This window comes from Pithys albifrons, chromosome 1, assembly GCF_047495875.1.
Source record: "Pithys albifrons albifrons isolate INPA30051 chromosome 1, PitAlb_v1, whole genome shotgun sequence".
NCBI lineage: Eukaryota > Metazoa > Chordata > Aves > Passeriformes > Thamnophilidae > Pithys > Pithys albifrons.
Window position 1 is genome coordinate 17498070 of NC_092458.1, and position 12546 is coordinate 17510615.

Here is a 12546-nt window from a genome sequence, read left to right on the forward strand (position 1 = left end):
GCCTGCCCCTCACCGTGGGTTGCACCATGGGCTGCAGGGGAGCCTCAGCTTACATTTGTCTTACATTAGTTTGCAAAATGTAACAGATTTTTTTCCTATCACTTTATAAAAACAAGTTATATGGTCAGAATTATTGTATGAATTTGGTTTGGAGCCTATGAGATTTAAATTAGCAAACATCCTAAAGTTGTCTGCATTTTTTGCAGGGTATTATAGAGAAATCGAAAGTGAAAGGAATTCCTATCATTATTGATGCAGTAAGTATTTTCTTGATTTCAGTCAGTGGTTTGACATTTAAGAATCTATTCAGTAAATGTTCTTCTCACTGTGTTGTGCAGGATGGACTGTGGCTCATTTCCCAGCAGCCTTCTCTTATTCAAGGCTACCAGCGAGCTATTCTTACTCCAAACTATATGGAGTTCAGTAGACTCTATGAAGCCATGGTGAGCTGTTTTCCTTTTTGATATTTAAGTATGTGCAAGTTTAGTCTTTTAGTCTTTAAAAATAAATAACTTATTACTGACTTAAATATTAATGCAGTTTCTTACATGTGAGACAGGCACTCTCTGGGTTTTTATTCCATGGGATAATTGCCACAACAATGCATATTCCTCAACAGAGCTCTTATTTAAAAAAGACCCATTCTCACGCATGTTTCAGCATGGCAGTGGGTATAGTAAAAAATACCTGAAAAGACTGATGATTCTGCCTGGTTTTTCCCCCCATGCATATGCTGAAGTAGAGTGTGTTGGAATATGTTCTGGTAGCAAAAGATGTACTGTGTATGGAATTCTTGTGTTGTAGCTTAGAGACCCCGTAGACAGTAGTGATCATCATGGATGTGTATTAAGACTCAGCCAAGCCATGGGGAATTTGACAGTTGTTCAAAAGGGAGAAAGAGATCTTATTTCAGATGGAGAGAAAGGTAAGTGAAGCCTTTTGCTTTTAATGATGTGATTGTTTTGTTTTCTTTGCTTCCAGTCATAGTCCAGTGATTGGACTGCATAGCAATTGGTTGTATTTTTCTGAAGATTGAAATGGAGGGATGGCTGCCTTTGCAGATCACTTTTAGATGATTTGTGTAAATTGATATTTTAAGAGTGCAACTCAACTTATTTGCTGAAAAAAGTTGCTGATTTTATTTGTCATTTAAATGACTGTAACTTATGTTTTACATTACACAGGTATTGAGAAACTTGTCACTTACTAATATGGTTAAAGTATACTTAATAGAATTAGCTGCCTGTCTGATGCTTTTCATACTCATCATTTACTGTTATCAGTTTAAAATTAATTCACAAGAGCCTCTGTCGCATTTTGACTGCATGGTCTTACTTCACGTGCATAAGAAGCAGCAGCTCTGCTTCTAATTATTTAAAGTGTTAATCTCTAATAAATGTTTATGCTGCTTCAAAACTGTTTTGTATATACAGTCAATTTTTCTTTATTGGGAGCCATGGGAGTATTTTATAACTAACAGAAAAACAGATGTAATATGACAACGGGTTTGTGCAGAGCCACCTTCCAGGCACCCCAATAGTGCAGATCCTGTAACAGGCTGTGAAACAGCTGGTACCTGGAAGCAGTATAGTTACACCTGTATTTGCACTTGGGTCATATAGTACCCAGGTTACCTCGCAGGAAATCTGCTGTCATATTTGCACCCACAGCAGGCTTGATTTGTAACCTTGGACAGTCAGGCCAGGCTTAAGGGAAGATGAAGAATGCTGGAGGATAAAATGTCTTGAGTCCAGTTCATGCCAGCTAGAGAATTTCAGAAGGCTGTAGGTGTCTTCTTCCTCTGATTTTGTGTCAACAATGTTCTTTTTATGTAGGAATGTTGCTTTTTTAATGAATGTTGGGAAAACTGGTGAACGCTTTAGATGGAGCACATTATCTGCTTTATCTCTGTTCTCCTTTTGAGCTGTAACTCTTGAAATAAGTGTACCCCCACAATTTCTGGAGACAGAGGTCACTGTCTCCAGTGTCTCTTGTCATGCAGGATTCAAAAAAACCAAGAAGCAACTGAAACTCTTTACAATTTCAATTTTGAATATTCTTAAGTGGTGTATATCTTAAGTTTGGTGTATATCTTCTGTGGTTTGGGGGTTTTTCATGGGCTTTATTTTTTTTACTCCACCTTGTTCTTTTTTGTGTTCTGATAAATTTTTTCAATTAGTGAAGTGGCTTTTGAATGAAATAAAACCAGTTCTGTGCCTTTATAGCCATTGATTGATGTCCAGCTACAGGCTGCTTTCTTGTTCCTATCTTGTTTCTATCACTGATGCTTTGTCTCATGGATTATAGACATTACAGGCAGCATTGCTGAGCTGTAAGAAAGCAATTGCCAGGTTTAATACAGGTTATAATGTCTACTACAAAAACTGTTTTTAGAGTTTGCATGACTTGCAAGAATGTTCCTGAGAATTTTGCAGAAATTATAGACTTCAACTTCCTTTTATCAAGAATGTTCTCTGAGTCTGATCTGTCCTTCATTTTTTTAGAAGCTTGGCAAATGCAAAATTACAGTAAGAAAGGAGATTCTACTGTGTGCTCTGTGCCACAACATGGAATATGTTGTCATGTCACTGACCTTGAATTCTCTCCCAGGTTTTTTGCTCTTAACTTTTTTCAACTGTGTCTTCTTTTGATCTGATGTCATTTTTTTTCAGCTAAGACAACATGCCTCATGATTCCTGTCTGAGGGAAATGCAGATCACTGGATCAGGCCAATGTCCTCTGAGCACAAACATTATGAAAAGATCTGTTTACTCATCTTTATTTCTCATGTCATCATCCATTTGTAGTGCTTAAGGGCTGCCTATTTTCAGGCATTTTCTACTTGAGCTTCTGTGCTTAGCATACTGACACTGTAGTTTCTATATATCACTTTCTCCTTTGGGAATACATTGCATGCAAGCTTTCCAGGAAAAAAAGAAGGGTTGAGAGGGGGAAAAGTAAGTCCCAGTGCTCTCCAGGAAAACCAGAAACTGAGACATTGCAAACTTAACTATGTAACTTCTGTGTTTTGTGCTTGGCTGTTGTGGAAGGAAGGCTTTTTGAGGGTGCCAGATTTTGCAGTAGGGAAGATTGGCTTGGTGAATACTTTATAGCTTGGAGTGATTGTAGTGGTTATTTTCACAATACTTCTCTTTATGAGTCTGTAGGAAATTCAGCAGACAACTTCTGTTAGCTGAAGACAAAAAGGGTTACCAGGTGATTTGGTATAAGCTGGAAGTACAAGTGTCATTGAAGGATCACTGTCACCAAATAGCTTTGTAATCTAAGCAGAAAGGCTCAATAAATTCTGTTTGGGAACTGAAGCTTAATAAATTCAAAATAAGGCACATTTTATTAATAGACAAAGAATTTAGCTATTACAGTAACATACCAGGGACTTAGATTGCTAAACTGTGAAGTGTCTGGACACTTTTGAGGTTTGTTTTTGCAGATCAGGTTAGCTGGTGCAGGTGGTTCCCTATGGCCTCAAAGTCAGTACTGAATCACACACATGGCCTCTGTGACAGCAGTAGCAGTCCTCCACTATAAAGGAGGTTTGTCTACAATTTGTCTTCATTTCAGTTATGAGCTGCCAACTGCCCTGTAAACGTAATCACCAAGATTTTAAATTAAGTTTTATATACTCTTTCTCTCTTTCCTTTTGCAATTTCACATTATAGCTTGGTCTACAGTTGTTGATTCCCTGCTCTACAAAGATGAGGTTCACCATGCTCTTGGTAGGTGATATCAGTGCCATCACTGACCAGGGTAGGAATGAGTACTCAGCCTGTGGGTAAAAGGTAAGTCAGCTTTTATTCACTATGGCACAGCTCTCTAAGGTTATCTTTTTATTATTCTTTGGAGAACTGGTCAATAATAAAGTGTGGTTATACCATTCTTAGTTCCTAACATGTTTAAAATTTGGTTAGGTCCTTGAAGTAGAGGATTTGGATTTTGATATTTAAACGTTATGATGAATTTTTCTGTATTTTCCCCAGCACCTGTGTTTAACCCTCCCCCTTCCAAAACGCAGGCTTTATGGGTAACCTTGCTGCTGCTGCCTGTGGCTATTTCTACTTGAAACCCATAGCCAAATACAGTCTCATTCCCCAGCTACAACTGTGGTCAAGAGAAGCAAAGAAGGATGCAAGAGGGAGTATTGAGTACTGACTCAAAAAAAGCCAACTCTAGCCATAAGTCCCCAAGCAGCACTTCTGATTTCTGTCATTCGTCTCCCTATGCAGCTGTAAAGGAAGCTACTCAGTGATTGTCACTCCCTGGCTTGCTCACAGCTGCCAAGCTAATCTTGCCTGGGTTTTTAACTGAGAGGCAGCACCTTTGTCTCCAGTGCTGCCTCTGCAGAGTGAGCAAAATGGGAAGGTCTTGGTTCCTGTCCATTGTGCCACTATTGCGTGTGCAGCCCAGCCTGCTGTCTCCTTGGCACTGCTCACCCGTCATCATGTCCATTCCTTGGCTCCTGTGCCTGTCCAAGGAAACCAATGTAAAACTTGGGTCATTTTCTTACCTAAATTGCCTGGTGTCTCACATTCAAGGACTTATCTAAGTTTTAAAAGTGTGATTAGGGAATATAAAAGTATAAGCACCCTTTATATAAAAGCCAACTTACATTTTCCACCTCAGTTGAGTTATTTCTCCAGCCAAAGTCATTAGATTTGGTTTCCCTGTCTGTAAGCACTCTGGGACATGTTTCTGGGAGTCCACAATCTCCAGCTATGTGTTTTTGTGAACTAGCTTGCAAAGGGAAAAAGATTCATTTCTTAATAATATAAGTGTCTGCAGGTCAGAGATGTGTATTGGTACAACATTTTACTAAAAATCTGATAGTGGTCTAAATCTGAGTCTTGCATTTCATGGAACAAAATTATTCTTGATAGCTACATTATTTTGCATAGAAAATTGAAATCTTAAGCCTTTTCATTAAACTAGAGCATGTTTGTTTTGTGGAGTGGCTGGCCTTAGCTGATCCAATCCAGTTGGGTTGTATCAGAAATCAGAATGGCCATATATTTCATGCATGGATCCCTGAGCACATTAGTGTGAGTGTAAAGCTCTTTCTATGCAAGAGGAAAACAAGTGCAAAGAACTTGTTCAGGATGTCTGAGATGCAGGAGTTAAACTTTAATCTCTGGGCTGTCTTTCAGTCTGCAGTCCCAGTAAAATGGGATGTTTCACGGCCTTCATTACCATCATCAGTACTACATGTTTAGCCTTAACTAGCTATCCCATATTTCACATATTGTGTTCTAAATACAAACACAGAAGAAATGAATCCCTGGGGTGGTTTTTTTTCACTGCACTGTGAACATGGTAAATCAGGAACAAGCAGACATACATGACTTCTACTACTACTGTTGTTTTCAAAGTGTGACGTATCTAGGAGCTGGCACTGTAAATGGTGCTGCCTGTGTACAGACATACCAAAATCTGTGCTTCCCAGTTAACTTGTAGTGCTTGGGCTCATCAAAACTACTGCACTATAATTTTTTTCCTTCAAAGAGAGGACAGCTATTTTCAGTTACATAACAGACAACTGTTATTTGTTTTGTTTTGGTTTTTGTAATTAAGCATACAATAACCAAAAATAGGTCATTCTTCTGGGCTTTGATCTACCAGCAGAATGTGGGCTGGGAGCTTTTTCAGCTTAGAACTTGGCAGTGGTGCAGTTAAGTGAGACACTGTGGTCTGAATGCTTTCCCAAATACTAATGTGTATTAGTATCTTCAAGGAGTATCTTCAAGGAGTGCTGAAAAGGGAGTGATGGTATCTTATTTTATGGCCTGAAATGTATTAAACATAGAGCTACTAAACGACTTGGCCATAGTTACCCAAAAGGTCTGGAGCAGTTTTGAATTGTTTGGAGCCTAAAACTCTTGAATTTCTACTTTCCAATATTATGTCAGTATTACAGCCTTCAGTTTTTTGTTTCTATTGCACTCATATTTCATTACAAATTATTTCTATGGATTTAGGTGTGCAAGGAATTCATGTTACTATATGTGAGGGATGTGCTGTATTTGCTGCCTAAAGCTCTGGCAGAATTTATGTGCTGTTTACTCGCTGGGACTGTGTAGAAACTACTGAATGGAATGTGGTTGTTCTGACTGTAGCAGATCTCCTTGCCATATTTCATGCAGGCATTTTTTCAGCAATGACATTTTTATTTCATTTTGCCTTTTCTTATGCTAGTACATGTGTGCTGCGTGGATAAGTGCCAGGGAGCTGGGTAATTTTACTTTTTTTTCCATAAAGTTATTTAGCATAAATAAGTTTTCATTAAAAATATGGTACTTATCCTGAGGTGGGTTTTTTCTGATTCATCACTCTGTGAAATAATGACATCAGATTTGGTTGCCCAGACTTATCAGAAAACAAAACAAGACCCTGTGCTGACAGTGGCCACCTTGACCAGCATTAATTGTCTGTTTTTCTTTCTTAAAGTCTGTCAGTTGAATTGTGGCTGAACCTTCTCCATTATTTTGATCTGACTGGTGTCAGACTAACTGACCTTAAGTGACCCTGGTTGCTGTCTTTTAAAATTGACACATTGTGGTGACTTTAGTCTTAGTAGTTTTCCTATTTTCCCACATCCAGTCATGCTGGTCTCCTCAGCTGTTCCAAGAATCATGTTTTCTGATGTCTGTGTCCATCCCTAGCTGAACATGCTACAGCCTCACTGAGCAACAGACCAAAAAATGCTTCATCCTCATGAAAATACGTCATTCTTCATATCTCCAGGGAATAGAACTACCCACCTTCTTGGCATCATCGCTGACCATTCAGTCATGTCCATCTAATCAAGGTCTTGTAACATTCCCACTGGTTGTCACTGCTCCAGGCAACATAAGGACATCCCCTCTGTGGTCCTGAAAGAACTGCTGGAGCTGATTCCCAGCAGGGCTGTCACTTAGTGGGGAATGTTGCACTGGGGGAGTAGGAAGACAGCAGTTTTATTTTGTTTTCCTAGGAGAAGGCTGGAAAAAGCATCCAGAAGACTTTGTCCTATGCTGATTTGGCAGTATGCCAGTTTGTCTTGGTGGTAGTTGGGATTCCTTCTTTTATTTTAAAAGCTTTAAATAGTGACTGTAATTCAGAGGAGCTTTTAAATCCTTTTCCCATTGCCTGTTGTAATGTTCATCATCCTTTTATTTTGAGATGTTCTTTGATCAACTGAGCTCGTGCACAAGAATTGCCCAAGTGTTTTACCTTTCCCTCCTCGTTCAAATGAATTTCCTGTAGTTCTGCTTCTGTATTCCATGGACTTGTTTTCCAGCATCTCTGTGCAGAGTACAAAGGTCTGCTTTTGTTGTTGCCTGTGAGATAGTCTGCACATATTTGAGACTTACTTTTTAAAACCACAAACAAGAGACCACTTTTTTGAGGGGTGTGGGGAGTTTGTTGTTCTTTTGTTTTTTTAGCAGAGTATTATAATTGGCCTAGTTTGAGGAGATCTTGCTTTCCTGTACAGCTCAAAAATGACTGGAAGGTTGTGGGGCTACAGAATAGTGGCAGATGGTGACATACAGCTAATAAGCAGGGGCTTGTGCTCAGCTGTCAGTCAGAAGGCCCCAAAGCTTTTGAACAGAGGATTTCCATCCTGCCTCCTGCCAGGAGTTCAAGCCCTCAAAGTGAAAATCCTATGAGATAGCATCTTCAAAGTAGCAGAATTAGAGGTAATTTCTCCAAAGCTCTGTTTTTAAAATAAAAATAAGAATAAACCATGCCACCTAAAAGGGCATACCTTCTTCAGATAGATAACTCAGAAGGGCATTTCACTTGTGAAATTTGACATTAGCTACTGCTCACGGAGAAACACATCCAGAATCTTAATTTGAGAGGGGGAGGGGGAAGGGGAGAAGAGTGATTGGGAGAATGAACTGCTGGCAACGCTGCAGTGGTGTCTGCTGTTCGTGATGACTAATGAATCTTTGCCCTCTCAGTGGCAGCAAACACGCACAACTGCCTGGCCTTCCAAGCCCAGCAATTACTGCTGGAAGAATCGGTAGGAAATGGAAGTGAAGTGCAATTCTTTGCTGTTCCACGTAACAAAAACCAGAAATGATGTATGCTAATTGACCAGAAGGGGTTTATTAGCATTATGTAGTTTTTTACCACTTGCTATTTAAGAAGATTTATCTTCATGTCCTTCAGTTTTGTGCAGATTTTTCTCACTAGTTTATAAGAGAAAAATTCATTTTAAAAATATGGATAGTACTCCCTCTAACCCACCTGGGCTGCTCTGATCATACACTTTGAAGAAACACAGCCCAGGTGACTTGAGGTGAGAACTGTTGTCCAAACACTGTCTCCCTTTATCCTTTGCTTGTGCCTTTGACATGCTCAGGGAGCACATGAACAATTGTGTGCCCAGTCCTGAACCTGAGTAGCTCCGCAGTAGCTGCCTGAAGATGCTGAGGATCATTACTTGGCCAATGGTGATTCTGCCAGCTCTTCTGTTCTAGGAGAGGAAAATAAATTTCTCCTGGGGTTTTTTCAGAGCCAGCAAGAATAAAAGCATAGCTACACAACAGAGTTTGGGGAAGAACTGATGCTCCTTTCTTTTTGTGTGCCTTATGTATCCTTCAGCCTTCCTGCTTGGGTTCATTGACAGTGGAAAACAAAGGAGTTAACTGCAGTGAAACTATTTGCATGTTTTTCGTAGTTAAAGCTCCACAAAGAGATCAGTTTGACTGAGGTCTTTTGTATATTTAAAATAGAAATGTAACATCTGATATCCTGACAGAGCTTATCCACAATGACACTGCTGACAGAAACATACACGGATGCTGAGGACACTGTTGATTGGCAGAAAAAATAAATCTGTCTTGCATATGGTTTTTAAAAAGTCTACAGTACAATACAGTACAACACCTTTGTGGTGGGCATGGTGGAAGATTTTTTAGTTCTATTTTGCATTTGCTCTTTGTAAAATGCCTTGGTTTACATTCGCAAACTCTGAAGGTCAGAGACTGAAGAGCTGTGTTTGTGTGATGGCTTTGTGGAAGGACCTGGCCCAGTTTGGGGTAATGGCTCATCATGACATGAGAATCACTAAACTCGTCTGTGCAGGCTGAGTGAAGTGGAGAGAGTGTGTGCATTGTGTGATGTTATTTGTAACATATTAAAAGGTAATTAAAAAGTATTTTTAAAAGCATTGATGCAATAATTTATTTTTTTAAGACTAGTGTATTTCAGTGTATGCTGCTGTCTGTGATTATTCTCTCACCTGTTATCTGCTGTGTGCCTCAGGTTAACCCTTGCAGCTGCAGTGGTGTCATTGTAAATTGGAGGAAAAAAGTACCTGACTTTGTTTTTGGTTTGTCTGTTCATAGTACTTGTATGCAGTCATGAAGGAAGCAGCCGGAGATGTGGCGGACAGGGGGACCTCCTTTCTGGTTCTCTGGGAGTCTTAGCACACTGGGCATTTGTTGCTGGAGCTGAAAAAACAAATGGGTATGAATATTAATATTAATTAATAACTTAATTGTTGTGTGTCTGTGTTCTCCTATGGCAGGTGTTGTAGGCCTGCTGTGTGAATTTCCAAATGAAATCAGAGTTGGTACGAAGGTATCCATGTACTTTTAAAAAATATGAGGGTGTTCTAGAGCACTCTACTTAGTAGTAATAAGTTTAATAAGACAAACCCTTCAGTAATCTGACATCCCCAAGTCTGAGGTAGAAGAAGAACAAGAATCTGGATCTATTCCCAAGGACATTTATGTATGAGATACGTATTTTCAAAATAATTGAATGTAGGCAGAAAGCATGAAGAGTAGTCACTGGCAGTAGCCTCTCTTTAATTCAAAAAATGTCATTTGGCTTTGTTTTTGTCATTTGGTGAATCCTCCTGCATTGAGCCTAAGTAATTAAGTGGGGCAGGTAAGTTGAAAGTTGCAAATAAAATACAATTTCAGAGTGTAACTCTTCCAAGGCCAAATGGCAGTCCAGTTTGGTTATACATAATAGCCATGCAGCTGGCTGTTGGCTTTTTTTGTTACATTGCATCAATTCCTGTCCAACTAGTTGGTCCATATAGTCATGTAGTCTGGGAAAGCAGCTGCTTTCCATGAAGTTGAAAGGAACCCTGACATAAGCAGTCAGGAAGTTGCAGTCTCTCTTCTCTGTAGGTAAATGAGCTATGAAAGCTTGAAGAGTGGAGATATTTTGTCATCTTTTGGATGCTGCGTGCAGATGCACCAATTAGATGTTCATGGAAGTTAACTAATCTGTGTTTTATCACAAGGGCACTGCACAAGGTGCCCCAGGAGGAATGAGGGACCAGTTGAATCAGACTTTAAAATTCTGAAGTCTAACATACCCAGAATGAAAGAGTTTCAGCTGTCACTAATGGAGGAATTTTATTTTAATTCATTGAAAGGGTGACTTCATTCTTGCTTGGGGTGGAGAGCAGTATTAAATTGCTGGAGAGACTAGCAAAGGGAGAACATGTTCTTGAGGTTCTCGTCTTGAGCTCCTGTGGCTTTTCCAAACAGCTTGCTCAGAAATGCCTTTATTTTATAGATGAAGGAAAAGTAGAATTGGCATCAGGAATACATTGTGTCTTCTGTGGTGGTGTTAAGGTGACCCTTCACAAACACCTGCTGTGCCAGTCCTGTCTACCATGCGTGTTCCAGGAGAGGAGGAGGAGTGTTCTGCGTTGAGTCAGGGCATCTGCTTGCAGACTGCACTGCAGGCAGTCCAGCCACAGCCCTTCCACACCTGTGCCTGGCTCTGTCCTTTCAGAACAGATCTGTGCAGAGTGGGGATTTGAAGCACTGATAGGGCTCTGGCTTTCAGGGTGCTAATGCTACAGTAGGTGGGATTCTTGACTTAAGTAGAGAGGATTCTGATGTCTTTGGAGTATGGGGTGTGTCAGACTGATGATATGGTGACCTTAGGTGTTTTAGCTCCTTGACCTCAGGAGGCTGTGCACAGCTCTTGTTTCAGGGCAGTATTTGGGCATCCAGGGTTGACTCTGGGTGGCTTAAAGACTCCTGCACACTGATGAGTGTGTGGAGTTGCCGCTTTAGTAACATCTAATTGTGAACTCACGTCCTGCTTTGCCTGTGTTTTCCATTGGGGTCCTTCTGAAAACTCACTCACAAGCAGCGATGCCCCCACAGTGGCTGAGCTTTGTGAGGTTTTTAGTCAGTCAGACCCTGGAGCCCAGTGCTGGCTACTGAGCTCTTCTGCAGCTGTTTTTGTTGCAAGGCAGCAGAAGTAACTCCCATGGCCCAGCCTGTGAAAAGGTACTCTAGAGGTGGCCAGACTGTGCTGGCCTCTCCAGGGGAGGTTCAGAGTTTGAGGACTGGAGCTGGGTACACTCTTAGGCAGTTTGTAAGCGTGTAGGAGGCATTAAGACAGTGTGCCTCAATTTCTGTTATGGGCTGTGGCTGTCACTGTACCCCTTTTAAGCTGGTCTCATGAAGGCCCTGGAGCACTTACTGTAGCCCTGTTAAAAATCATCTCTGCATCTCCACATCCTTCCCCCCCCCCCCCAGAAGACAAAACTAGATTTACACTGAATGGAGAGTGAAGGGAGTGAAAAGGCTGTCAGGTGGTATTTAGCTTTCCTCTGTAGGAAAGAATGAAGCATCACATCAGTAAAACCAGACATGGATCACCCTCTTACCCACTTTTTAAGCCTGCTTTCCTTTTGCATCCTTTGGCCCTGGTGGTGTTTCTCAGTCAGATGGGTAGGGAAGTATTTGTTAAAACAAAATTCAAATATGTTCTGCAGTGAGTCTGAGAATTACAGATACTTGCTTAAGAGGCCTTCCCAACAATGCTGACAAACATTTAGGGGTACAAAGATGATGTTCACCACCTTATGAACTGCACAAGAGTGTGTGGATTCTCTTTGTAATGTTGTTTTTGTGTTTTTTCCTTTCAGTCAAAATCCCTTTCTAGTGGCTGCATTTGGAGCTTGCTCTCTTACAAGGCAGTCTAACCACCAAGCCTTTCAAAAATTCGGACGTTCAATGACAGCCTCTGACATGGTTTCAGAAGTTGGAACAGCTTTTAGCAAACTTTATGAAACCTGAAGCCAAAGCAGGAGAGAAGAAAAGGAAGAACAGTGACTGCAAGAGTAATTACGTGTACCGTAGAATTTGCATAAGTAATGCACCCTTTCAAGTGCTGTAGCAACATTGGTATGTTAGGTAGATATTTTTTATTTTTAAGAATAGAAAAATATGATTAATGTAGATATTTTTTAAGAGTTTGGAATACAAAAATGTTTTGGCTGAAATAAACTGTAGTTGCAGATCTGTTATAATATAATAAAACTAAACTGAAAGTATTCCTCTGTTCTTTTTGATAGTTATTGAGCAATAACTAAAGTGTGAACAGCAAAAAAAATGCACTTGATATTTAGATAAAATTCTTCCACCAGCTCAACTGAATTTCTTGGATTGCACCAAGGTTGTCACATTGTCATTCTTAGAACCTCTGTCTAGAATTAGCTATTGCACTTCAGTTTTTTGCCATGCTAGTAAATTAAGAAGCAAAAAGTAAGCCTCTTTGGAA

General features: G+C 40.2%; 1 protein-coding gene across 6 annotated transcripts in view; it reads left to right on the top strand.

Moving 5' to 3' along the window:
- The window catches only part of NAXD (NAD(P)HX dehydratase), a 48779-nt gene extending 36460 nt beyond the window's left edge, over positions 1 to 12319 (top strand). For all 6 annotated transcript variants that reach the window (XM_071567983.1, XM_071567837.1, XM_071568154.1 and 3 more), the window contains 5 exons: positions 207 to 257; positions 339 to 443; positions 805 to 925; positions 9351 to 9471; positions 11912 to 12319. In XM_071567983.1, the coding sequence (XP_071424084.1) occupies positions 207 to 257; positions 339 to 443; positions 805 to 925; positions 9351 to 9471; positions 11912 to 12062 (549 nt within the window). In that variant the 3' untranslated portion in view covers positions 12063 to 12319. The remainder of the gene's footprint in view (positions 1 to 206; positions 258 to 338; positions 444 to 804; positions 926 to 9350; positions 9472 to 11911) is intronic.
- Positions 12320 to 12546: the final 227 nt, after the last annotated feature.